This window comes from Podarcis tiliguerta (assembly GCF_965153285.1).
Source record: "Podarcis tiliguerta genome assembly, chromosome: 11".
Lineage (NCBI taxonomy): Eukaryota > Metazoa > Chordata > Lepidosauria > Squamata > Lacertidae > Podarcis > Podarcis tiliguerta.
Window position 1 is genome coordinate 46,648,499 of NC_139544.1, and position 27,804 is coordinate 46,676,302.

Here is a 27,804-nt window from a genome sequence, read left to right on the forward strand (position 1 = left end):
ATATATGTAATCATTTATTTTTGTTAAGAAAGCTTCCAACACCAACTGGTTGTAAAGTACATAGTATCATTTTTATTTAGTAAATAGGTATTCACCTTAGTCAACCCAGGGCATCAACATATCACCTAGATTCAATCCTCTGCCTCAGGATTTTTCATGCCAATAAATACCTGTATTGCTTCTGGTTTGGCAGCAAATCTGATATGGCATCAAACCTGAGACTAAGCAGCTGCATATATTCTTGTCCCTTTTTTTTTTTGGAAGTAGGGTCCCTGCACACCCAGCACCTGCATTCCTATGAAAAAATAGCCATATCTACAAAACGTGTTTTATTCAGCCTTTTGAATAAAGGGCTGTTCTCTGCCCTCTGCAAACCAGGACATGTGATTATCTTAGTCATCGGTGGGATATGGACAAGAGTGTGCTCTCTCTTGGACAACTTCCTCAACACGCAATAGATTTTAATTATAATTTAATTATTCAAATATAATATACCGGTACTTGTAACCCTAGGATAATCTACCCTTGTTTAGGGAGAACCCTTGATTTATCAGCCGTCTTCTGACAATCACAAGACAGCCTTATTTATTTGTTTACTATTGCATTTATAGTCCATCTTTTTCCCCAAGCTGCTCAAGGTGACATACATGGGTCTCCTGCTCATCATTTAATCCCTGCAAGAGCCCCGCCTCTCTCCACGTAGAGGACTGATCACATAGGTCCTTACCACCTGGGGGAAGTGGCAAGGATCTTTTTTATTTTAAGAATAAATTGTATTAAAGATTGGGGGGGGGGGTTACAAAGCCACGTGCTTTGTCTCTTTTTTCAGGTTGTGGAGTCTTAATGCTTATTTTAAATTTTTTTGCATTTATTTCCCACCTGTTTCTCCAAGGAGCTCAAGGTCTCATACAGTAGTACCTCAGGTTACATACGCTTCAGGTTACAGACTCCGCTTACCCAGAAATAGTACCTCGGGTTAAGAACTTTGCTTCAGAATGAGAACATAAATCGTGCTCCGGTGGCGCGGCAGCAGCAGGAGGCCCCATTAGCTAAAGTGGTGCTTCAGGTTAAGAACAGTTTCAGGTTAAGAACGGACCTCCGGAATGAATTAAGTACTTAACCTGAGGTACCACTGTACATGGTTCTCATTTAATCCCCCCAACAGCCCTGTGAGGTACGTTAGGCTGAGAGGCAATGGCTGGCCCAAGGTCACCACTATGCCACGCTGTGTAGCCTTGGGTTTGATTCCTTTTGGGCTGTTGTATTGCTGAGGTTGAAAGGAATTGCAGTGCATGATGATGTGTGCTGTGTTTCCCCCCCTTTTAGTTTCCGCTGGTTATTCCAGAAAACGTGCAAGATCGTCGTCTTTTTCTTTTCAAACTTCCGACTCCCAGTCATACAGAGGTATGACTTCTTAGCCCATTTCCCTTTCCAGTACTGTATTGTAGATTGAGAGTAAACCCCTTATTCTACCTGGTTTCAAATTGTACTCACTCAGTTGGAATTAAATGCTGAGCAGCACGTTTTAATTCCCACTGATTTCAAAGGTACTTAGTTAAACATAGCTTGAAATGGACGACAGTGGGATGTGAATGGTTGTAGGACAGAAACTGTAAGAATAATCTCATGCTTAGTTCAGCTTTCCCCAACCGAGTGTCCAGATGTTTTGGATAACATCTCCATCATCCCTGACCATTGGGGATGGTCACCCTGACTGCAGTTGATAGGAGTTGGCTGCCTTAGTCTATATATCTGCCAAGTTTTTTTATCAAAGAAACATGGTGCTATAATTGTGTTTACATGCTGGCATAATTACATTTGCTTAAGTTATAAGTGTAAAATACCCTTGGGGAAATTTATGATTTGCTTCTTGTGTTTCCAGAAAATGTTCTTTCCCCCAAAAGAGCAAGATCATCTTCCTTTAACATCCTTCCAACATTTCCACCACCCCAGCCAGGTAAATTAAAGTATGACTAAACAGTGATTTAGTAGGCCAGTATAGTTTTATTATTATTATTTTGTCAGTGCTTGAGGGAGTTTTGACTCACTGGTAAAACTCAGTACAAAATAAACAAAAAGAGGAAAAAAGAAAACCAATTTAGCTAAACACTTTGCACTGTTTTGCAGTAAAGAAGAATAACATATTCATGACCTCAGCGCTACTACAAAAGAACATTGCTGTGAAAGAAACAGAAAAAGGTACAGTTATTACAGTGCAATGGAACCATTGTGGGACGCGGGTGGCATTGTGGGTTAAACCACAGAGCCTAGGACTTGCCGATCAGAAGGTCAGCGGTTTGAATCCCAGCGACGGGGTGAGCTCCCTTTGCTCGGTCCCTGCTCCTGCCAACCTAGCAGTTCGAAAGCACGTCAAAGTGCAAGTAGATAAATAGGTACCGCAAGGTGCAAGTAGATGGAGTAGAATGGAGAATGAAAATGATGGACTTTGTAGAACTGGATAGAATGACAGAAAGAATAAGGAATCGACGAGATCAGAGATTCACTGAAGAATGGGAAAAATTCTTAGAATATATGCATAACTTAAGTGAAAAACAAATAACACTTGTAACGTTTAACAAAGCTTTGTAAAAATGAAAATTAAAACTTTGGAATGAAATTAGATTCAACTTAAGAAATAGATAAGAACCAAGAAATGTGTGTAAAATTGAGAAGGGAAGGAGTACCAGCCAAGTTGAGCGAAGTCAAAAAATGAGAGAATGGTGTTAAAAATTGTTTGAATTGTATTAATTTGTTTTATTTGTAAATTGAATAAAAATTATATTTAAAAAACAAAACAAAGTGCAAGTAGATAAATAGGTACCGCTTTAATGGAGCCATTATATGGGGCTATTAAAAATCCCTGTTTCTCTCTATTCTGCAAGGTCTTCCTTCAACAAATGTACAACGGGATGTTTTAAGGCCTGCCATCTTACAACCACCGCAAGTTCCTTTGCACAAACCAATAGAGAAGATTGAGATTGAAAATGTCCTGGAGGATAAACACGAATCAGACACTGAGGTAAAATATAGCACACATAGGAAGCCTTGTTCCAGACATGGCTCATAATACCTTATGGAATTGGGTTTTTATCTCCCAGATGTCTTGCAAAGAAGTACAAGGACTGGGTACTAGTTCAGTATTGCAATCCTCACACATTAGCCACCTGAAGCCATGATGCACCCCTTTAGGGCATGTGGTAGGCAAAGATCTGAAGTGGGAGCTGACGATACTCATGTAGCCCCTTTACTGAAGCTGGACCACAAAAGGGGGTAAAGTTGTGTCCTCCTCCTCTTTTTTTAAAGCATCTCCATGCCATTGTTTCTGATCCAGATTGAGGACCACACTGGCCCTTTGCAAAAGAAAAATGATGGGCAAACCGTGTGATGGATTCCACTTATAGTTTGGCCTTGAGGCAGATCGTAATAGACAAGCTCGTGCAGCAGACGCAGTTCTTAAAGGCACTTGAACTGGCAGTGAGGGCAGATGACCAACCCAAGCCAAGTATTGTATTTTTCGCTCTATAAGACACACCTGACTACAAGACGCACCTAGTTTTTGGAGGAGGAAAACAAGAAAAAAAATATTCTGAATCCCAGAAGCCAGAACAGCAAGAGGGATCACTGCGCAGCGAAAGCAGCGCTGCCTCTTGCTGTTCTGGCTTCTGGGATAGCTGCGCAGCCTGCATTCGCTCCATAAGACGCACACACATTTCCCCTTACTTTTTAGGAGGGAAAAAGTGAGTCTTATAGAGCAAAAAATACGGTATTTCCTGAGTTCCATTAAAATAATGGGACCAGTTTGTGTTCGGGTGTGAATGGCATTTTAAAGCTGTTCTGGCTAGCATTCCATTTATTTTTAATGCCCCTTGTAGTGAAGTTGAGAAATCTTAGCACGTTAAAACTTTGGTTCATGTAGGCGTGAGGAATTGTGGGACAGTAAAGCTGTGGATTTCTGGGAAACAGAGGTCTGGTCTCCTTAACTGCAGACTCCCTGTCTTTAGAAGTGAGAATCAAATTGCCTCCTGTCTTTGGGCAGGAAGAAGATGTTATCTGATTTGTAAATTCTGACAGTTGGGGAGCTGGGATGTGGAATGGGTGTGAAAAGGCTATCAGGCAATTTATAGCTCAAAAAGCCTGGTACGAGTCTGGGAACGAAGGGAGTACTTTTTGATCTCAAGGTCCTTTGAGCATAAACAAAGTTCAGCTGTCTTGGTCTCCTGACAATCAGGAGTTATAGTCAAATCATACAGCCAGTGGTATTTGGTAATTAACCAAAAGAAATGATTGGTCCCTAAACCCCTTCTCCAAGTGGAATCCTCAAGGATAAAAGTTTGAGGAATTGAGATGCAAATTGCAGACCACCATGCCCTGGTGTTTTGCGCCTTAGGGTGCTTGACCAGCAAAGAAACTTTGATGATCTGCCATGTTTTGAACTGTTACTTTGTGAGAATGTTTCAGTCAGTTACACTGCGCAACATTTTACCGTATTTTTCGCCCTATTGGACGCACCGGCCCATAGGACGCACCTACTTTTCAGGGGGGGAAATCAAGGGAAAAAAATATGATTTCCCCCCCGCAGCTCTGGGAGCAGCGGACAGGCTGCACGCAGCCTGTGCGCTACTCCAAGACCTTCTCCCTGCTTTTGCGGGAGGTGGCGGAATTCCCCCACCTCCCGCAAAAGCTCACAGGAGCTGTGCGCGACTCCTACGGGCTTTTCGACCAGGAGGGAAAAGGGACTGAAATGGCCAGTCAGTCCCTTCTCCCTCCTCGGGGAAAAGCCCCCAAGAGCGGCGCGCTCTTCAAAGGGTTCGTGGCTCCTGCTGGCTTTTCTACGAGGTGGGGGAATTCCCCCACCTCCTAGAAAAGGCAGCAGAAGCTAGGGAGCCCATTTAAAGAGTGTGCGGCTTTTGCCTCCTTTTGCGGGAGGTGGGGGAATTCCCCCATCTCCCGCAAAAGCCCACAGGAGGGAGAAGGGACGGACTCAGCCAGTCAGTCCCTTCTCCCTCCTTGGGGAAAAGCCCCCAAGAGCGGTGCGCTCTTCAAAGGGTGAGCGGCTCCTGTGGGCTTTTCTACGAGGTGGGGGAATTCCCCCACCTCCTAGAAAAGGCAGCAGAAGCCAGGGAGCCCCTTTAAAGAGCGTGCGGCTTTTGCCTCCTTTTGCGGGAGGTGGGGGAATTCCCCCATCTCCCGCAAAAGCCCACAGGAGGGAGAAGGGACGGACTCAGCCAGTCCGTCCCTTCTCCCTCCTCAGGGAAAAGCCCCCAAGAGTGGCGCGCTCTTTAAAGGCTGCGCGGCTCCTACGGGCTTTTCTACGAGGTGGGGGGAAAAGCCAGCAGAAGCCGCGGAGTCCCTTTAAAGAGCGCGCGGCTTTTGCCTGCTTTTGCGGGAGGTGGGGGAATTCCCCCATCTCCCGCAAAAGCCCACAGGATGGTTGGAGAGTAGCGGGATGGCGTCGCGCGCCTTCCCGCTGCCCCCCATCCTCTGGGGCTGGCGAGGGGGGAAGCGCTGCTTTCCCCCCCCCCCCGCCAGCCTCAATGCCGGGTCGGAGAGTAGCAGGAAGGCATCGTGCGCCTTCCCGCTGCCCCCCATCCTCTGGGGCTGGCAATGGGGGAAGCGCTGCTTTCCCCCCCGCCAGCCTCAATGCCGGGTTGGAGAGTAGCGGGATGGAGTCGCGCGCCTTCCCGCTACCCCCCATCCTCTGGGGCTGGCGAGGGGGGGGAAGCGCTGCTTTCCCCCCCGCCAGCCTCAATGCCGGGTCGGAGAGTAGCAGGAAGGCGTCGTGCGCCTTCCCGCTGCCCCCCATCCTCTGGGGCTGGCAAGGGGGGAAGCGCTGCTTTCCCCCCGCCAGCCTCGAAGCCGGGTTGGGGAGTAGCGGGATGGCGTTGCGCGCCTTCCCGCTGCCCCCCATCCTCTGGGGCTGGCGAAGGGGGAAGCGCTGCTTTCCCCCCCGCCAGCCTCAATGCCGGGTCGGAGAGTAGCAGGAAGGCGTCGTGCGCCTTCCCGCTGCCCCCCATCCTCTGGGGCTGGCGAGGGGGGAAGCGCTGCTTTCCCCCCGCCAGCCTCGAAGCCGGGTTGGGGAGTAGCGGGATGGCGTTGCGCGCCTTCCCGCTGCCCCCCATCCTCTGGGGCTGGCGATGGAAGAGGCGCTGCTTTCCCCCACCGCCAGCCTCAAAGAGCAGACTCTCCTGGCTTCTGCGGAAGCAACGCAAAGCCTCCTGAGCGCAGGCTTCGGAGGCTTCGCGTTGCTATCGCTGAAGCCAAGGAGCCTGCATTCGCCCCATAAGACGCACACACATTTCCCCTTCATTTTTGGAGGGGGAAATGTGCGTCTTATAGGGCGAAAAATACGGTAATTTTTCTTGTTTGTAACCTTTTACTTGCTGAGTGGCTTTTTCAATAAATTTGGAAAAGGACTTTTGTATTTTGTGCCTTTTGCTGGAGAAGCTGAACTGGTGCCTGACCACTTGATACACACTACCTGTTGGATTTCTGTCTGCGTCACGGTAAAAGTGACACAGGGTTGGGCAACCTGGTAAATATCGAAGGGGGGTTCTCCTCCTTGGACCCGATTCAAGGGTTGACCCAGGAAAGGAGGTTGTGGCAGCAGCTTTATACCATTTGGCTTGTGACTTTCAACACCTCGCATCCTCTCCCTCTCCTTGCCACTCCTTCCGGAGTTTGGAGGACTGGTTAAGTGGGGTGGATAGTGATGGCAGATGAAGATGTTAGACTTTTTGGAGCTAACTGACCTGACTAGAAGAATCCGCGATCAGAAAGAAGAGGAATATCAAGAAGATTGGAAGAAATTTAAAGACTATTTAGCCAAATATTGTAACATACGACAAGTAGAAGTTACTTGAAAGTATCAAATGGGCCTAGGACTAGAGTAAGAATGCATTGTAAAATACTATGGATTTAGATAATTATGAAAAGAGAAGAAGATTGAAAATTAAAGGTGTCAATATGATTAGAAAGAGGATATTGGAGAGCTGTTAAAAAAGTGATTCAATGAAACTCAGTAAGGAGGGATTCGAAGAAGTCAGTTAACAATGAAAATCAAATTAGGTCTTAAAGTATTAGGTGTTTACATGTTTGTTTTTGTTGCCTTTTTTAGTATTGTAACGTCCTTTTTCTTTATTTGTGTGTTTTATTTGTTATAAACTTGGAACATTAATAAAAAAAATTGAAAAAGGGGGGTGGATAGTGGCCCGCAATCACGACACCCCTATGGTAGGGTAATTGAAGGTGCCACTCGCCATATCCAGCGATGGTGTACGCTTTCAGAAAACAAGAAAAGCCAAATTGGTTTAATTATTTTTAGGTATCTGGTGACACCTGTTTGTGGGCAGATGACTCAGAAAGACTGCTTCCCTCTCTTCACATTTCAGGCCTTCAAACAATAAGGTAAGCAAAGTGAAATATTTTTGGGGTGGCGAATGGTTCTGGAAGAAACAAAACATTCACCCAAGTAGCCTAATTCTTCTTTTTAGGTATCTTTAATAATAAAGACCCCCTTTGCCAACGGACCCTGTCCATGATTGTCTGTGTACATTCCTGCCACACTCCCATATGCCCACATAATATCAGAAAGCAAAGTCCACACACAAAGAGCTATAAATGCATAGGCTGCCCACACCATCAGAAACACCAAACTCACAGGGGTCCCGATAATAATGAGAACCTACAGGTGTACAATTGCACTGTACACATGAAGACTCCCCCTTTCTGACGTTGCAGTGGTATGTGGGCATCCTGAGCAGAAATATTTGGGGGCAAGATTGGTGGTTCTGGCCCCAATGTGGCTTCCAATGCATGGAACTCTGCCTCGTTCTGGATGCTACACGTTATGTGAGTCGTTGGCATGGAACTCTGCCTCGTTCTGGATGCTACATGTTATGTGAGTCATTGGCAAACTAGACATTAAGCAAACAGGATGACCGGGATGACAAAGGGTTTCGGAAACCAAGTCCTACGAGGAGCAGTTGAGAGAGCTGAGTACATTTAGCCTGGAGAACAAGGTGATCAAGGGGAGATATGATCATTGCCTTCAATTATCTGGAAGGCTGTCATTGCAGATGGCAGAGCAGACTTGTTCCCTTTTGCTCCAGATGGTGGGACTAGAACTCATGGGTGGAAACGGCAAGGAAGCAGATCTCTGCTGAACATTAGGATAAACTGTGTAATGGCAAGAACTGTTTGTCTTGGAAGGTGCTGTGCTGTATTTAAGCAGAGGCTGGGTGTCCATCTGTCAGGGAAACTTTAGTTGCCAGAGTCCTGCGCTGAGCAAAGGGACTGGACTAGAGGACCTCAGAGGCTATCAGTTTATGGAGGGATCTCTTCTGAACAGCCCAGTTATCATTTCTCTGGCTTTAGAACAGCCTTTCTCAACCTGTGGGTCCCCAGATGTTGTTGAACTACAACTCCCATCACCCCTAGTTAGCAAGGCCAGAGCTCAGGGATGATGGGAGTTGTAGTCCAACAACATCTGGGGGCCCACAGGTTGAGAACTGCTACTTTAGAACATCTGGCTTTGAAACTTGGCCACTATTGCCCTAAAGAGGTGTCCTATAAAATCCAAATGGTTTCAATACAGTCTACTCAAAGTAGTCTGCATTTGTATTGGATTTGATATTTGTATTGATATCCGTTTTAGAATTTAAATTGATTTTATATACGAACCTGTTGTTTTTAACATTTGTTTTATATGTTATTTTTTCCTTATTTTAAAATTGTTTTCGTATTAGCCAAATGTTTTAATGGTTTTTATATATGCAATTGTTTTCCATCTGCTTTAAGCGCATTCAATAAATGGATGCCCCATCATAAGCAATTCATAAAATAAATAATAATTGTTGACACTAGGCTTTTCTGGCAGGACTCCAGGAAAACAAACACAGATACACATATATGTGAATCAGATTTACTTGTATTTTATTTTTTCAAAAGTTGATTAGGCTTCTTCTCCCCCTGACTCTTTCTTTCTTTTTCCTTTTTAAGCAACCAACTACCTGAAGGCAGAACTTTCTCAAGCAGTAGACATTCTGACTTTGTGTTTGGTGAAAATATAGTAGAAAGAGTTTTGGTATGTTTTAAAGATTTGTTTCTCATTCTGGGGAGGGAAAACCATGTAAAAAGACTGTATCCAACGTTCCAATACAGTAATTTATAAGTTCTGACTTTACTATAGATATCCCTTAATTTAGAACAGTTCAAAAAGCTCTCATAATTCTAGTTAAGGCAGGATACTATTCATGTTCTGTGCAAAGATTGATATATTTGGCTTAGTACAGTGAACAAATCACACTTTAAAATCAGAGTAAAATGATACCCAATTCAATTTACATAGGCCAGAATCTAATGTATACCAAGGCTTCTTGTGGAGGAGAATTATCTGCTGGATTATTTTACTACTAAAATATTCCTGGAATATTTTACTACAGGATGTTTGCAAAAGTTGCACATTATCCTGCTTTATTAAAATCAGGATACTATCATACAAGTATAACCTGCTCCTTGTCTCATTGCATATTTTACAATGCCATTCATTTTTAAATTGTTAAAAATAAGTAAAATATCAGCATCTGACATGCTCCCAGTTGTAGTTCTGATTTTGTCACTTGCAACGCCTTTCTGCAATTTTCCTAGAGGCCAGCGATATCCCCAGAGCTGCATTCTCAAAGCGACAACAATGGAAAAAAATCCACGTCTCCTATAGGTTTTCATAGCAGGTCTCCGCAGACAAGTAGGTGATTTTTCTTACCAAATAAATAACATTAACTTTTTACCGTACAGCTTTCATTTTGCACTTCATGATATTGTGATTGCATTTGGTAATCCAAGAGAAAAGACCCACTTAATTATGAAGCGTAGCCAAAAACACATTTAAAAGCACATGACTTTCCCCCAAAGAATCCTGGGAAATGTAGTTTAAGGGAACTGCTAATCATAGCACTGTGAGGTGAAAACTACAGTCCCCAGGTTTCTCTGGGTGAGGTCATGTGCTTCAAACACATGTGGGATGTGCTTCAAGTTTCTGGTGTGGATTTGCCCTCAGACTGTTCTGCTGTTCAACTCCAGCAGATGTCGGGATCCTATAGCCCTCCAGATGTTGATGAACTACAACTACATCCCTCGCCACTGGCCATGCTTCCTAGGGCTGATGTGTGTTTTATTCAGCAACATCTGGAGGGTCAAAGGTTCTCTACAGCATTGTTCCCCAACCTTGGGTCTCCAGCTGTTTTCGGACTGCAATTCCCATCATCCCTGATCACTGGTCTTGCTAGCGAGGGATGATGGGAGTTGTAGTCCAAAAACAGCTGGAGACCCAAGGTTGGGGAACACTGCTCTACAGGAATCTAGAGTTGAGACCAGTGTTCTTTGCTCTAGCTGGTAGTGACTTTCCAATCCCTTACTGCTTGATCCTTTTCAGACTCTTGATGCTGGGTCTGAGCCTGTGTCCAACTGCATACAAATCATGCTCTCTCTCTCAGAACTGAGTGGAAATTTCTCAGATGACATTTTTCTGAAAAAAATTCTGAAATCTTTCTTTCCCCCACCCTGAAAGAAAGCCACTCTTCAGGCTTTTACTTGAATAGTCTCCAGCATTTTTGTCTGTGAGTTGGCTGCCATTCTCCAGCTCCTCAGAATAATACTTTTTCTTCTTTGGCAATCACTCGTAACTGAGTAAGATTGTCTTCCATAAACACAGTTTTAACATTGAGTCCGTAAGTGATTGTGGAGGCCAATTCTGGATCCACACATCCTTCCACAGTGGGGACATTGGTTTCCGGGCCTTCCTCTTAGCACATTTCTCCCTTGCATCCTGAGTTTTGAGTGTCTTCAAAGCCCATGGCACTTTTGGTAAAGGCTGTTCTCCAATTGGAGTGCTTGCAGGCAAGTGTTTCCCAATTGTTGGTGTTTATACTGCATTTTTTAGATTTGCCTTGAGACAGTCTTTAAACCTCTTTTGTTGACCTCCAGCGTTACGCTTTCCATTTTTAAGTTCGGAATAGAGTAGTTGCTTTGGAAGATGATAATCAGGCATCCAGGAACAACATATTAGAATTAGAACAACATATTATTAGAATTAGAATTGCGCTTGGAAACTTACTAGGAGCCACTGTAGATCTTTTAGGATTGGTATTATATGGTCTCAGCGGCTGCTTCCAGTCACCAGTCTAGCAGCTGCATTCTGGATTGATTGTAGTTTCCGAGTCACCTTGAAAGGTAGCCCCACATAGAGCCCATTGTAGTAGTCCAAGGAAGAGATAATCGGAGCATGTACTGCTCTGGTGGGACAGTGCTCAGGCAGGTAGGGTCTCGGCCAGCGTACTAGATGGAGGTGGAGGATTCAAAATGGTGGCCAGGCTGCCAGTAAAACTGCAAGGTTTTCCTTTCATAGAAACCTCAGCATTTTCCATTATTCTCCTTTCTCTATAGCACCATTTTTTGCCAAGGATACAACCCTAGTTGAATCAGCTGCTGCTTATGTATCTAGCAAACCGACACAAAGATATTTATTAGATAAAGTTGAAGTTACTACAGGAGAAGAAGCAGAGCACAATGTCTTACAGGTATATCTTTTCCTAAAAGATTTATTGGTGGGGAATTTTTGTTATATTTGAAAAACAGGCCATGGCCTGGTCTGCACATAACACTAAGCCATGGTTTGTTAAAACAAACCATGAGGTACCCAATAGTTGTCTGACAGGGGATCAAATAACTCACAGGTTGTTTCTCCAACACTTGTTCTATTTTTCTTTTCAAGTTTTGTGAAAAAGCTATAGTAATCCATTTAATTGCCATTTCTTTTTTTTTAAAAAGCAACAACATTTTTATTTAATAGTAAGAATATAAATGACACAGAAGTTTTAGGGTGTGTTTTTTAAAAAAAGTGTATGTCTGAATTGACAATTTTATCAAATTTTCCCATTTTAGATCAACTGCAGACTTTTTTTATTTAATAAAGTATCATCATCCTGGACTGAAAGAGGCAGTGGCTCTCTGAGACTTAATGATACATCCAGCAATCAGTGTGGAATGTTGCAGTCAAGACTGAGTAAGAATTAATTTCACCATTAAGTCCATCTTCCCCATAGGCAATTATCAATGTGAAAAATGTGCAAAGACGAGCAAATTGTATTTACAGCTATAACATATTGCCAAAGGGTTTAGAATATAAACATCACAATCCAGCAGACATTTTATTTGTTTAAATTGGGGTCAAATTAGGGGTCAATTAATCAAATGAACTCCTATTCAGTAATTGATTTATTAATTGTTCACACTATGTCTTGGGAAGCTTGCATACATCATGGTTTATATATGATTCAGTTGCAGTATTTTTTATTATTTTTTCCAAATAGGTAAATAAACACATGCAAGAAACCTACACATACACAGGAAAAAAGGCACTCCTCATGCATAGTGCAAACATTAAAACATTAAACACTGACACATACAATTACATCTGCAAAAGTTATGAATATGTTCGTATTGGCAAAATACATTCATTTAAAAATCCTAACTTTTATAAATTTTACAACTTTATTAATGCAGTATCCAAGTCATTTGTTTGAAATTCATTTCTAATACATTATTGAATCACATATATTACAAATGAATTACGTATAAACAACTTGGATACTCCATTGACAAAACTATAACATTTATAAAGCGTAGGTTTTTAAAAACAATTAAATGAATGCATTGTGCAGATAGGAACATATTCATCATTTTTGTGTACTTCCTCTTTTAGAGAGAGTCATTTGCAGACATAAAGTTTGGTTTATAGTACACCATCATGCATTCAGACAGGCTATGGAGATATTCAAAACACTAAACATTCTCAAGAGATGGGAGTGTTTGTCACAAATGGTGAGTAGTTGAGTTAGACGATTTAGGAATAGTGGATAACTGAGTTTATTTATTCTACTACAATGCATTTCCAGACATAAGATGGGGTGGGGAGGTGGGGAATTCCAAAATTCTCATGGTTTTAAAAGCCAGGGTAGCAGGATGCTGGACTCGTTGATTCATTTGCCTGATCTAGCAGACTCTTCTTATGTTCTTAAGTTTCAGAAGTTGAGTAACTTGAGTTTTGCAGTGCTACTAGACGAAATCTCCCCCATTAAGAAAAGGGTATTTAAATATTATCTTCCTTTCTTTCTAATGTTCCTTTTCTCCTGTTTATAGTAATGCGAAATCATGGGAGCATGAGGCTCATTCTTAACACCAGACTCTGGACTCAGATGGTCATAGAGAGAGCAAACCGGAAGAGTCTGTGCATCACGGCTACAGATTTGGAGGACTCTTGTGTCAAGGTGTTTCTAATACAGGTAGAGCCAACCAGGAGCTGCTGCAGCAAAAATTCCTGAACCTCCCTGCCTCCACCTTCTGCCCTGGCCAGAACAAGCAGCAAGGTCTGGGGTGCAGTGGTTGATTTGCTGCTCTGCTTCACTGTTCCCTGGCCAGTGGTGTAGCTAGACGCTCGGGTGCCCGGTGCGGCGTGAGCATCCTGCAGCCAGGGCGGGGCAAGCTGCCCATGGGGACAGGGCACACTGCGTGGAGCCTCTCCGCTGCCTCCCCCTCAGCTGGAGTTGGAGCCTGCAGGCGCCCAAGCCGCCACGTCACTTCCAGGAGAGACACGTGGCTTGGGCACACTGCAAGCCCCACAGTAAGTGCCGGCCCTCGCGGTGGGGTGCCCAGTGCCAGCCACGTTTTGTTACGTTTGTTGACTGAACTAAAAAGTTTTGTGAGCCCATTTTTTTTAAAAAAAACACCCCTAATATTTTTGTCACTTTGTCACCCCACCCCCTCAGTGATGACACCTGGGGCGGCCCACACACCCCTTCCTCCACCACTGTCCCTGGCCAGATTGTTTTGCTACCCCCTCAGCTGAGACCTTTCTGTTTGCTTAGCTTTAAAATTTTAATTGCTTCACACTTCTGTTTGCATATTTATTGTCTGTAGTTTCATTGCTTTTTGATGACTTGTATCCAAGGTGCCAGGACACGGGTGGCGCTGTGGGTTAAACCACAGAGCCTAGGACTTGCCGGTCAGAAGGTCGGTGGTTCGAATCCCCATGATGGGATGAGCTCGGTCCCTGCTCCTGCCAACCTAGCATTTCGAAAGCACGTCAAAGTGCAAGTAGATAAATAGGTAACCCTCTGGCGGGAAGGTAAACGGCGTTTCTGTGCGCTGCTCTGGTTTCACCAGAAGAGGCTTAGTCATGTTGGCCACATGACCCGGAAGCTGTCTGTGGACAAACACCAGTTCCCTTGGCCTATAGAGCGAGATGAGCGCCGCAACCCCAGAGTCGGTCACGACTGGACCTAATGGTCAGGGGTTCCTTACCTTTATCCAAGGTGCCGGTTCCCCAGCACTGCCTACTGCTGCCCCCTACAACAGGGATGCAGAACACTTGACCCTCCAGATGTTGGGGTGTAACTATTATCAGCTCCAGTCAGCAGGGCCAATGGTCAAGAATATAATAGGAGTTGTCCTCTTATCTGGAGGGCGATATCAGGAGGACAACATGTTCCCCATCCATGCCTAAACCTTGTTTTATTGTATTCCAGAAGAGTCTTAGTGAAAACTTACATAGGATGCTTTAACTGTTGCCCTATTTTTTGCCATGGACTAGCTGGATGCAGAGGTGTGGTGGGAGGCTCCAGCTGGGGAACCCCCAGGGGAAGAAAGGTTCAGAGCCAGGAGATTGGTGGTGAGATGATGATGAGTGGTCAGAGGGAGAAGAGGGAGTAGACTACGGGGAGGATGAGATGTTGGAAGCTGAAGAGGTAACAAGCTTCAGTGAGCAGGAAGAGGCTGTGGCAGAGAGCAGCCCAGACTCGGAGGCAGAAGAGGAGGCAGGAGAGGAGAGGGGCTAGGCGACAGAAGTGAGGCAGGCTGCTGAAGAATCTAGGGAGTCTCTCCCTCCTGATGTGATCAGCTCCTCTCCCTGCTGGTCTCCTAGGACAAGCAGAGGAATTAAGAGGGTAAAGCAATGAGAGGCAAGACGCCAGAACATTAGGTTGCTAGGGAAGGAACCTTAGAGAGCCTTAGAGAGCAGTGGGAAGGCGAGACCTTCAATCCTCACAACTGCTACATTGGGGCAAGACCTACTGGGAAGGGAAGAGTTGCTGTGATCGCTAGGCCTGCAATGTTTTGGTTTCTTTGAATAATGAGTTAACTTCATTGACACCAGTGATTTTGATTGCTGACCTACTCCCGACTCTGACGCCTGACAATTCTACTATGTAAAACCACACTGAGCATTTGAAGGCAGTGCATAAATAACATAGAATCACAGAATTGCTCACTTGGAAGGGACACCTGTCACTCCAGTTCTTTTCAGTAACTTTGGAATCTCTTTGGTGTGCTCAGTTTTTCACTGGTCAACTGGAAAACAGTACCTAATAGACCTATTTGTCTTGTGCATTACACAGGCAAGCTCCAAGGATGCAGCTTCTCTATACGCAGCAATCCACCACCGCCTTGTTGCAATGAGGAGCTTTGCTGATCAGGAATGTGATGTAAACCACGTGGAGCAGGAGCCAGATATTCAACCACTGAATTATGACAGTGAAGAGGACGAGAATGAAAAAATAACTCAAGTGAGCAGCAACAAATCAGGTGAGCAAAGCTCTCGGCAGGACCAGACAAAGGCTGTATTTTTCATAACCATTATCCTAAGCCATCTACATAAAAAATAATGGGGGCTGGCTTTGCTGCAAAGTGAGAAGTAGCTCTGCTGCTGTTCACATTCCTTTCCCAGACCCACAACTTGGTGGGATGTGCATTGCCGTAGGAAAAGAGGGTTATACACACCCCAATATTTTCTTTAAAAAATATATAGAGAGGCACAATGAGGTAGTAGAACAGATTGCACTGCCTTCATCACGACTTTGTGAAAACAGAAAACGATAAATGCATTCGGTATTTTATGTTGTTGTGCTATATTGTGTTTTTGTTCTGGTTTGGAATCTATTTTGAGTAATATTTTACTCGAAAAATGGGGAATGAATCTTAAATCACCCTCTGGGAGTGGAGTGGGAAGATCAATACAAGGTAAAATGAGTCATATTAATTTAAAATCATATGCTTCACTCTTTTCAAGGGGTTAAATCCCATTGAACCATAGCAGGATTTACTTTTGAGCAAACATGGTTAGGATTTTGCTGCCAATCAAAATAAGGAATGTAAACAGCAGCTACCCCACTCTTGAAGGTTTCCTGCTTCTGAAAAAAAATAGGGTGAGTGGGAGATATTCTGAAGCAACTGCTTTTCAAAGTAAAAATTAAAAAGGGTTGACTACTTATTGAGCGTTCATTCTTGTTTGTGGTTATACTGAAGGAAATGTTGTCCCATATTTTCTGGCGCATTTTCCCATCAATTTAATTACTGTGAAAAATCTGGTTTTGGAGGAGGAGCTCCAATCTGTTTTAACTGTGCAAGCTGAATTTGCTGGTATGTGATGGAATCCTAGCTTCGATATTACCCTTTTCCTTAGAGAAGTCACTATAAATTGTGGACCTTTGCCACCAGAGGGCATATTGTTCCTCACATCTCTGCCTGGCTGGCTCCTACCTGTGGCTTCTTTGCATAGGCCACTGTTGAAGGTTTCCAACCATCTGCCATTTCCTTTCCTTGAGTGAACATTCCACCTGTCCTTGACCTTAAGCTCTCTTTTTAGTCGAATTCATAGCCCACCTTTCTGATCTGCCTCTACCCTGAACTCCTTTTCCATCATCACTTCCTGCTTCCTGCTTGGATAGACTATCTGAGGGTGACTCCTTCATAGCTGTCAACGTTTCCCTTTTTTTAAAGGGAAATTCCCTTATTCCGAATAGGATTCCTCGCAAGAAAAGGGAAAAATTGACAGCTATGGACTCCTTTCAACTCTGCCTCTGGTTCTCACTCCTATTGGTTCCTGAAAGAGAAACAAACCACCATGTCTGCAGGTCCTTTCACAGAGAAGTAGGGATAGAAGGATCTGTCCATTTATGTTCTCTCTGTTTCTAATTTTTCCACTCTTAAATTCACTTCTTCACATTTCTGCAGCAATTTGCAATTTTTAACTCCTCTTGGAAATTCTTCAACATTTTAGTGTCAGTTTCTCCTGACAAAGACACTTTTGTATGCAGATTTGACTATTATACACATTTTTGCAAGCATTCCCATGAGGGCACATAGCTCAGTGATAGGGCATCTGCGTTGCATGCAGAAGGTCCCAGGTCCAATCCCTCACATATCCATGCAGGGCTAAGACTCATTGCCTGAAGCTCTGGGGAGCTTCTTCCCAGGCAGTGTTGGACAATACTGAGCCATGCTGGCCCATTATCTGACTCTGAACACAACAACTTCCTATGTTCCTAAGATAAAACCTAGTTTTTGTCAACATGAATAGTGTCTGCTGAATGGTTACCATGACTGGATGGTCTTCATAGTTCTCTGGGTGCAGCTAGATGTTACATCAGACATGTGGCTACCACCAAATGTAGCAACTCCTCATTCACTTTTCCATGTAATGCCTAGCAACACAAAATTTGTAACTTTCCTCATCATTCTTCCATTTCATTGACTGCTGCTGCTCTGAGGGGGCTGAGAATTTCAGAGCACGTAATAATGCAGGTTTTGTATTGCTAAGTGTTACCAGAAGTGTGCTGGTTTCAGTAGCTGCTACAAAGTAGTGCACAGTGTTGACCTCACTGATGCCACTCCCATTAATTTCATTCTGGTCCTCTTCCTATGTTTCTTTTTGGCATCTGTTCAGCTTGTGAGGCATGTGCTTGTGCTCAAGCCATAATCTTGCACCGTGTCTCTGGGGATTTGCACCCAAGAGGTCCCAACATGCATTATTGTTGTGGGGCAATTTCCATTGGGTCTGATCCCCAAACACACCTGCCTCAAAAAGAGGAAGCAATGTGGGTCAAACGAATGATGTAGTTTTTGATCAGTATGTGGGAAAGAAGCACATTATTTAAATGACTTGTGAGCAGTAGCTAAGAAACTGGGGAACAAATCAGGAAGTCCTTGTTTTGAATCTCATCTGTTCCATGAATTGACAAGGCTACTCTCTCCTAATCTGCAATATGGGGACAATAAGACTGACAGAGTTCAGGAAGGATTTCAACAAGATGATGCATGTAAATGATTTGAACACATGAAAGCACTAAACAAATGTTAAGTAGTAGTAGCCACCAGTGGCAGAGTGCATGCTTAGCTGAATCTCTGATCTCCCCAGTTAAGAGGGGTCCTTGGTAGCAGGATAGGGACAGACAACTCAGTATAAAAGGACAGCAAAAGACCATTTCATGCAACCACAACATGGCGGTTCTCATGCTACAACAGGAGACAATATAAAAATGTGTGCTAGAGCAGAGAACTGAGTAGGTGAAAAGAATGGAAGAGGAACTGACTATATCCAAAGTTCCTGTCTACTGCATACTGATTTTATGCTATTTTCTGAAGGAAAAATGCATGTCTTATGGACCCTCTCTTTGAAGTAAGCCCTATTGATTACAGTGGGACTTACTTCCAAGTAAACATGCATAGGAGTGTGCTGAACCATTGCTTGTGTAAGGAGGGCACAAAAAGACCTGCGATTAACCTGAAGAACCAAACATTTTTATTTTTAAACTGTGACTATGGTATACTATATACAGCTCACTCTGCCCACCAAACAGCAGCCGCTTCAGTCAGCATTCATGCAGAACCCCTCCCCTTCAATTTGTCTGTGTGACTTCCCAGAGGGAGATAATAAAAGGCTGGGATTTGTTTGCGAGTTGAAGGTACTCTCCAATCTATGTGCCGACTTGCAAGTTAAACAATCATGTTGACAAGCGAAGGCCTCTGACACAGATTTGGGAAAAACAGCTAAGGGTCAGTGGCCAGTGATGATAACTGAGGCCACAGTCCTTGAGGGACATCCAAACTGTGGTACATACAGTGTTCTTTTCACTGTGATGGACTTCGCAGTGAGGGTGCGTGTGTGTGTGTGTGTGTGTGTGTGTGGTGCATGAGAAAAAATGAGTGAAGTTATATAAACCCTTACAATTCCCTGCAGCCAGTGAGTCCAAATTCCTCTTCCATCCAGGTCCCAGAGATTGCTGACAACCCAGGCCCCAGCTGTTATCAAGCAACCTTGGCAGGTCCTCTGACGGCCCCTGCTTTATTTTATTTATCCTGACTATGTCCACCTCAGTCTGCTTATCTTTCATGCCAGCTGATCCTGTTGTAATACCATCAAGGTACGCAGCCCAACCTTTGCTGAGATTTCACTCCAAACACCATTTGCAAAATGTTTCCTGCTGCTCTAAAGTTGCCAGCTTTTGTTATGTTCTGTGTTTTCAGTAGATGCATGGCAGGTAGACATCAGTGGGGGCAGTTTCTCCCATTAATGCATCTCAATGCCAGAAAAAAAGGCTCACTTGGTGATTCTGACTCTATTCATTAGAGATTTTTTTTTAAAAAAACCCTCTGTAGATAAAAACTGGGGCAGTGGAGTCATCGAGTGTCAGTCTTGCAACTCCACACATACTGTATCAGGGCAAGTTTACATGGCTCTGATTTAATGTATGATGTTCTTTTTGCAGTTTGAAAAGGGGCTAATAATAATAATAATAATAATAATAATAATAATAATAATTTTATTATTTATACCCCGTCTATCTGACTGGGTTTCTCCAGCCACTCTGGGCAGCCTCCAACAGAACACTAAAAACAGAATAAAACTTCAAACATTAAAAACTGCCCTAAACAGGGCTGCCATCATATTTCTTCTAAAAGTCAGATAGTTTTTTATTTCTTTGACATTTGATGGGAGGGCATTCCACAGGGAGGGCACCACTACTGAGAAGGCCCTCTGCCTGGTTCCCTGTAACCTCACTTCTCACAGTAAAGGAACCACCAGAAGGCCGTTGGCGCTGGACCTCAGTGTCTGGGCTAAACGATGGGGGTGGAGATGCTCCTTCAGGTATACTGGAAGAAATGGGTGGGTACTGCTTGAGCTTCTCTTCATTTTTACTCTTCCAGGCTGTTTACCCAGCTATTACATGCCTGTAATGCCTTTGGAAGACAACTCTGTATTTTCCCAGACTTTATTCAGGGACATGCTATGGTAGCCAAAATGGATAAGTTGTTTGGGGATTGTTGTCCAACTTCCAGAGGGGCAGGTGTGTTAGGCTGTTGCCTCAAAAATGGCAAGAGTGCTGAGACACCTGAAAAGCTAACCAGGTATCTTGGGAAGTAAGCTTTTGTAGAATGAAGCCAAAATGCTAAATAGAAAGCAAGTGTGCAATAGTGGATACAATATTGTACTAGGATTGGGGCGACCCAGATTCAAATCCCCACACAGCCACGGAATTTATTGGGTGGTGCTGGGCTAGTCAATGTTGCTCAGACTAACCATCAACCTAAGATTAATTTGATGATAAAATGGGGGGGGGTAGCTGGGGGACAAAGAAACTCATACATGAGTATGGGGAAATGAGCATGTAAGAAACAAAATGAATATGTACACGATAAGCACAGTGAGCGTACACAACAGTAATCACCCTACCTTTGCTGTTCTTTCTTAACAGCTGTAGTGGGAAAGCCAACCATTGTCTGGCTTGGGTCCTGAACAAATAGAATCAAATGTATCCATAAATTCTAGTTTAGCAATTTCATGCAGGAGTGTCGCTTTGAAGTTCCTTCACTAGATAATACGACCTGCTGGCTAGCAGCAGAATATCCTGGGAGACTAAATATTCCCACCCTTACTTCTGATAGAAGTCATTTTTATTGTTGAGAATGACTTGTAGACGGAAGAATGGCATTGTTTGCAAGTGAAAGCATATATCACATTGAGGAGTAATCCAGTGAGTGAGTTCTGAGGATGCCTCTCATATTGATGTCTCATAATTGTACATCTGAGTGGAAACATCAGTGCAATAAGGGCTATTTTCCAAGTTTGTGGACCACCACATTTTCTTTTGGTTTATAGCTAAAAGAAGCACCACATGAGATGACAATTGAAATCCTTCCAAATTAAAACTCAGCTCCTTGGTTACGATCTGCCGAAGCTATCTGTGTGTATATTTGGGATTGTTTTTGTTCGTGAACAAAAAGAGTCAGGGTTTTCTCCAAGGTTTCCACAGCAGCCCCTTGTGCTGCTGACAAGGCAAGCTGTTTCATTTTAAAATTAAACAGAAAAAAACTCTTCCTCTTCAGCATGTGGCAGGAAACTTCAAAGAAAGCTCTTACTCTTTTTTTTTTTCTTTATTAAAGTGCTTTGGGCACCACCTGAAAGTGCACAAACAACCACTACTGATCTAAAAGTTATACAAAGAGAGAGAGAGAGGTAAGAGATGAATGAAGTCTTTGAAAAACTGGCAGGCGAGAATGTTCAACATGCTTGGAGCGCTCAGAATTCCTCTTCGCTTTGTTCTCAAGAGTTCCTTTGTTCCAGTCTGGAAAATTTGCCTGCTTACAAGCCCCAACAGTCTATACTCATTGCTCCATTCACAAAGATACACTATTATTGTCCTTGATTATATCCGGATCCTGTTTTATGTTATATATCTGTTGGTTATACACAAGGGAGATCTGCAACAAAATGTTGCAGTGTGAAATCCTCCTGTTCAGGATACTCCTGGTTTTCCATTTTTCGCCCCCTCCTCCTGCTCAGTCTGCATTCCATATCCATTCAGCATGCTCAGCCATTATTGGGTTGTTTGGCTCTTACACCCCAGGGTTTTTTCCTAAACATTTTGTACCATTATATAACTTTGGTTTCCCTTGAGCTTGCTGAAACATCCCTCTTGTGTATGGATGGTCCAGTTTTGGCTACCTAAGGGCCAGCATACAGAGAACTGAGTTCTGTTATTACAATAATAGGATTATAGAGCTGTAGTGCTGAAAGGGACCACAAGGGTCATCTAGGCCAACCCCCTGCAATGCAGGAATCTTTTATGCCAAGTGAATAATAATTGCGTGTTTTGTTTGTATTACGCTTGTTTTTAATAAAGGACCAGAAAAAATAAAGTAAAAATGCAACTATAACATAAATGATAATAGGCCACTGATACAATTGAAAACAAAATTGTTCTGTGAGCATAACAGCAGATGTGAGAGCATGAAACCCTGTGACTGCAGCTGATAACTCGTGAGATTAAAAAAAATTCTGATACCTGGGGGGCTCTATTATTATTATTATTATTATTATTATTATTATTATTATTATTATTATTATTATTTTATTTGTACCCCGCCCATCCGTCTGGGTTTCCCCAGCCACTCTGGGTGGCCTCCAACGAAGATTAAAAATACATTAAAATGTCACACATTAAAATCTTCCCTAAACTTCCCTGGTGATGACATCCAGGGACTCAGGTCTATGGTGGAGCCAGGGAATGAAAGAACTCTGGCACAGTTCTGCCATTTCTGGCACCACCCCCTTTCTTTTCTGGCAACTAGCAAAATCCCAGCCAGGCCTCTTTCTTCTGATTGGTTGGCAGCCTTATTTCTGATGCCAGTCAAACTAAAGTTGCAATGCTATGCGCACTTATGTGTGCATAGTAAAAATGTATGGGATTGAGGATTGAGCCACTTTTAAATTAATGGTGGAAGTGAGTTGTTAATCTGGTGAACTGGGTTCGATTCCCTGCTCCTCCACATGCAGCTGCTGGGTGACCTTGGGCTACTCACACTTCTCTGAAGTCTCTCAGCCCCACTCACCTCAGAGAGTGTTTGTTGTGGGGGAGGAAGGGAAAGGAGAATGTTAGCCGCTTTGAGACTCCTTCAGGTAGTGATAAAGTGGAATATCAAATCCAAACTCCTTCTGGTGGAGACTTGGCTGCAAAGGTTGCAAAATAGAGAAAAGGATAAATAATAAATAGCTTTATTAAATAGATAGCTTCAACTGGGCTGCACTGTGATATGCAGGAAAGTTCCATTAATCTGAAAATAGTCGTGTATAACAGCTTCTGTATGTTGACCAATGAAAAGCTTATCTATCTCCCCCCCCCCCCCATAGCTAGGTTCCCACAGGAAAAAATAACCAGAGCAATGCACTTGTTTATGAAACACTCTTCCCGAAAAGCATAATCAGTAACCCCACACTTCATGTAAGGCTGATGGCATTAAAGAAAAAGAAAATTCCCTGCAGATAAATGTCTACTTGCACTTCATTTTTCTTCATGTCCTGATTTCGACCAGTATCGTGACCAAGTTATGCTCAGAGTAGATCCACTGAAAGCAGTGGACTCACGTTAGCATTTTATTTCAGTGAATCTACTCTGAGAATGACGTGGCTGGAAACTTTCCCTTCCACGAAACATTGGCATCAGTTGAAACATCTTATTAGATATAGACATACTCTATGCAATTCTATTTGCTTTCTTTCAATAAATCGACCCCTTAGGCTGTGCTAAAAACGATTAATCAGCTCATCCTTCAAAATGAGCTTTCCTTCACTGGAACATAAGAAGAACCCTAATGAATCAAAACAAGTCCCGTCTAGCTAAGCATCCTGTTATCACAGTGGCCAACCAGAGGCCCACTGGAAACCCACAAGCCAACCCTGAGTGCAATAGTGCTCTTTTCACTTGTGATTCCCAGGAGGTGGTATTTTTCAGGAGTATATTGCTTACAACACTGCAGGTGGTACACGGCCACCTTTCACTAGTCGCCAATAATAGCCTTATCCTTGATTGATTTATCTAACCTCATTTTTAAAGCCATCCAAGTTTGTAAAGATCACTACATCTTGAGGAATGAACCTCGTAGCTGTTTATTTGCATGTTTATTTCACTGTCGGAAATGTATGTCACAAGTTATGAATAAGTTCTCTTTGTAGTTTTGGGGATGTTGCCATTTGTCCATTTTTAAAAAATATAAATAAGAAAACCATCAATCTTCAATTGCTTTTTTACATTTCAGTCATGCCCACTTTAACAAGTGGCTCCTGAAGGGTTGACCATGAGTCAGTGTGACTCGATAGATGATAGATAGATAGATAGATAGATAGATGATAGATAGATGATAGATGATAGATAGATATAGATAGATATCACCATGTTCTGCACAAATTAAGAGCCTGTGTGGTGTAGTGGTTAAGAGCGGTAGTCTCGTAATCTGGTGAACCGGGTTCACGTCTCCTCTTCTCCACATGCAGCTGCTGGGTGACCTTCGGCTAGTCACACTTCTCTGAAGTCTCTCAGCCTCACTCACCTCACAGAGTGTTTGTTGTGGGGGAGGAAGGGAAAGGAGAATGTTAACCGTTCTGAGACTCCTTCGGGTAGTGATAAAGTGGGATATCAAATCCAAACTCCTCTTCTTCTTCTTTTCTCTCAACAGCTGAGGTCAGGAAGAACCTGTTCTCATAGGAAAAAGCTGATTGTGTACATTCCAAGCCACATTCCAAAGCACTGTGGGGATGGTTTGGTTTAAAGAAACAATCTTTGCAGATTATTTTGGTACTTGTGGTTATCTTGAAATTACCCCCCAGTGTACTTGTCCTCTCTCGTGAATCAGTGGTGCTGTTTGAGCTGCGTAAGCACAAGCTCCTGAAGTCTCCAAGTGATATTAGCACATATAGATGACGTGGTACCAATCGCTTACCATGGAAGTAACCAACTGCTTTCCATTCTTCTCCAGATCATTCTCAGTGGATTCGCCGACAGCCTGTGGTCTGTTCGTGACAACTTGCTACCTCCAATCAAAGTAAAAAAAAAACCCAGAAACTTCTTTTTTTTAAAAAACAACCCTAGAAGCTCTTACGACATCAGCATGTGAGGAAATTCTGCACACTTTTTGTATGACTAAGGGGCAAAAACTTTTGAGGGTTGACTTAGCACACAGAGGATACACGAAACAAGCACTTTATGGGTTCCAGTCGTCCTTCCTTTTACTTATACAGGAATTAGAGAATGGCCCCAGCTCTTTAAGAATTTTTTAAATAAAAAGACTTCAGTTTTTTGAACAAATGATCTTTAAGGACAATTTTAAAGAAAAAGAGAATCCTAATTGAAGTTCTTTCATCATATTGATGGAATCCATCATTTATCCATGAATTACTGACTGCGTTAATTCCACATAGATTTATCTACACAATGACTGTCCACAAAAATCTATTATGAGTACAGCTATATAATAAATATTTTTCCTAGCAGTCACAGCATAGCATTCAGCAGCTGATATTTCTGCGAAGTTTTCAGCATGGTAAGCTATTTTAGGGAACTTTCCCGATCCAGAAAAATAGAATATGAATGTAGAAATAGTTGTTTGCAATTGGTTGTGCTATGTGCACATATCTGGTGTATGTTTGTGTGTATGTGGGGCGCGGGGTGTGTGTGTGTGTGCATTCAGCAACCTAGTAATGTATGCACAACAACAAACCTCCTATTACGTAGGGATCCCCCATGTAACCAAAACTTTTGCTCTGGGAACTTTTTTTAAAAAACTAGGGAGGATAGCAGCCTATTCTGAAATGGGCCGAAAATCTCTAAAATAATTTTGTATATATGAAAAGTAACTAATTTGAGCACTGGATTAAGCTACAAGCTTGCAAATTAGCCAGCAACAATTAAGCAACAATTGCACTTACTTGCCATTTTGTTTCCTTAGATATGTAACCATAGAAGAAGGTACAGTGGTACCTTGGGTTAAATACTTAATTCGTTCCGGAGGTCCATTCTTAACTTGAAACTATTCTTAACCTGAAGCACCACTTTAGTTATGGGGCCTCCTGCTGCCACCACGATTTCTGTTTTCACCCTGAAGCAAAGTTCTTAACCTGAGGTAATATTTCTGGGTTAGCGGAGTCTGTAACCTGAAGCGTATGTAACCTGAAGCGTATGTAACCCGATGTTCCACTGTATACATATCTTGCATGCCATGGATTAAAAATGTAAGAAGAGCCGTACAGAATCAGGCCAAAGACCTCTCTAGCCAGCCTATCTATCTTGCTTCCCACAACAGCCAATCAGATGCCTATGGAAAGCCCATAAGCAGTATATAAGCACAATAAACTCCTGTTGTTATTCTCTGGTAAGTGGTGTTCACCCTGGTTCAATCATAAGGCTAAATGGATGGTTTATTAAGATATGGCTTAGTGTTATGTGCGAACCATGGCTTACAGCTGAATCTATGGCTTGTTGTTGGCTTGTGAACCTTGGTTTAATAGTGGCTTATGTTACATGGGAACAGCACCCTTCCTTAACCGTGGTTTGTTTAACCATCTCAGGTGCTCACCAAACTATAAAGGTAGGAGACAACAGCAGCTGGAAATGAAAAGCATCTGTGGTTGATGCATGGTAAACTCGTGGTTTTTTAAAACAAACTATGGCGTAGCATTATATACCAACCATGCCAATCACTTGCTTCCTTCGATCCTAGAGACAACATATAGCAATCACGATTAATGGCCATTTTATAGCCTTATCCATCCTCTTTGTAAATCCATTTAAACTGGTTGCCATCACCACATCTTGCAGTAGTCAGTTCCATGGTTTAACTATGGGCCTCGGTCCAGTATACCTGAAGGAGTGTCTCCACCCCCATCGTTCTGCCCGGACACTGAGGTCCAGTGCCAAGGGCCTTCTGGCGGTTCCCTTGCTGTGAGAAGCCAAGTTACAGGGAACCAGACAGAGGGCCTTCTCGGTAGTGGCACCCGCCCTGTGGAATGCCCTCCCACCAGATGTCAAAGAGAAAAACAACTACCAGACTTTTAGAAGACATCTGAAGGCAGCCCTGTTTAGGGAAGCTTTTAATGTTTAATAGGTTATTGTATTTTAGTGTTCTGTTGGAAGCTGCCCAGAGTGGCTGGGGAAACCCAGCCAGAAGGGTGGGGTATAAATAATAAATTAGTAGTAGTAGTAGTATGAAGAAGTACTTTCTCTCCTATGTCCTGAATCTCCCACCATGCAGCTTCATTGGATGATTCTGAGTTTTCATATTATTAGAGGGAGAAAATATTTTGTCTGGTTTTTTCCATGCCATGCATAACCTTACACACTTTATACCTCACGCCCCACACCCCGGATTTGCCTTTTTCTCATCCAAAAAGCCCCAGATATTGTAACCTTTTCTCACAGAGCAGAGGCCAGATTTTGCATAAATACCATTTCCTGAAAATCATACCTCAAGCTTTCAAAACCAGCAAGAAACAAGACAGAAATGTTTGCCAACACACCTATTTGCCATCATTAGATATGTAGACAGTTAAATATTTTTCCATTGCAAAGGAACGCATCAAAAATGCTTCTGAAATCCGGCTGAAAACTTTGCCTGATGTGAGGGATATCCTGCTGCCAAAGGTAAAAGCTTCATCATTAACTACATGAACACTTAAAAGCTAGTTTTTGTTTGCAAAGGCTGTATCTGTCAGCCTAGCACATGCAACAGTCCAAAGAGTATTTTCCAAAGCTTGTATTGGTATCCATAATTCCACAAGTTGCTGTGTGTTTTTGGAAGAAATATGTTCAGGGCTGTGCTCTTTGTGTGTTTCCAAATGAGCCATGGTTTTCCTGGTCATCTGCATTTTCTGTTTCTGGACACCTTTCATATATAAAAGGGACGCGGGTGGCGCTGTGGGTTAAACCACAGAGCCTAGGACTTGCCGATCAGAAGGTTGGCGGTTTGAATCCCCGTGACGGGGTGAGCTCCCGTTGCTCGGTCCCTGCTCCTGCCAACCTAGCAGTTCGAACGCACGTCATGTGCAAGTAGATAAATAGGGACCGCTCCGGCGGGAAGGTAAACAGCGTTTCCGTGTGCTGCTCTGGTTCGCCAGAAGCGGCTTAGTCATGCTGGCCACGTGACCTG

The 27,804-nt window shown here is 43.2% G+C and overlaps 2 protein-coding genes across 8 annotated transcripts in view; one reads left to right on the forward strand and one right to left on the reverse strand.

The window, feature by feature from the left end:
* Nucleotides 1–27,804, reverse strand: part of IL7R (interleukin 7 receptor) — a 188,913-nt gene that overhangs the window by 54,679 nt on the left and 106,430 nt on the right. The window lies entirely within an intron of this gene.
* RANBP3L (RAN binding protein 3 like) overlaps nucleotides 1–27,804 on the forward strand; it is a 47,626-nt gene that overhangs the window by 17,285 nt on the left and 2,537 nt on the right. For 2 of the 7 annotated variants that reach the window (XM_083402959.1, XM_083402965.1), the window contains 12 exons: nucleotides 1,327–1,404; nucleotides 1,883–1,957; nucleotides 2,128–2,199; nucleotides 2,883–3,019; nucleotides 7,322–7,404; nucleotides 8,998–9,082; nucleotides 9,646–9,742; nucleotides 11,440–11,573; nucleotides 11,938–12,058; nucleotides 13,195–13,337; nucleotides 15,447–15,633; nucleotides 24,640–27,564. In XM_083402959.1, coding sequence (XP_083259085.1) covers nucleotides 1,327–1,404; nucleotides 1,883–1,957; nucleotides 2,128–2,199; nucleotides 2,883–3,019; nucleotides 7,322–7,404; nucleotides 8,998–9,082; nucleotides 9,646–9,742; nucleotides 11,440–11,573; nucleotides 11,938–12,058; nucleotides 13,195–13,337; nucleotides 15,447–15,633; nucleotides 24,640–24,683 — 1,256 coding nt within the window. In that variant the 3' untranslated portion in view covers nucleotides 24,684–27,564. Of the gene's footprint in view, nucleotides 1–1,326; nucleotides 1,405–1,882; nucleotides 1,958–2,127; nucleotides 2,200–2,882; nucleotides 3,020–7,321; nucleotides 7,405–8,997; nucleotides 9,083–9,645; nucleotides 9,743–11,439; nucleotides 11,574–11,937; nucleotides 12,059–13,194; nucleotides 13,338–15,446; nucleotides 15,634–19,096; nucleotides 19,251–21,270; nucleotides 21,919–24,639; nucleotides 27,565–27,804 lie in introns of those variants that run through there. The other 5 variants (XM_083402962.1, XM_083402963.1, XM_083402964.1 and 2 more) reach the window with 5 other exon arrangements.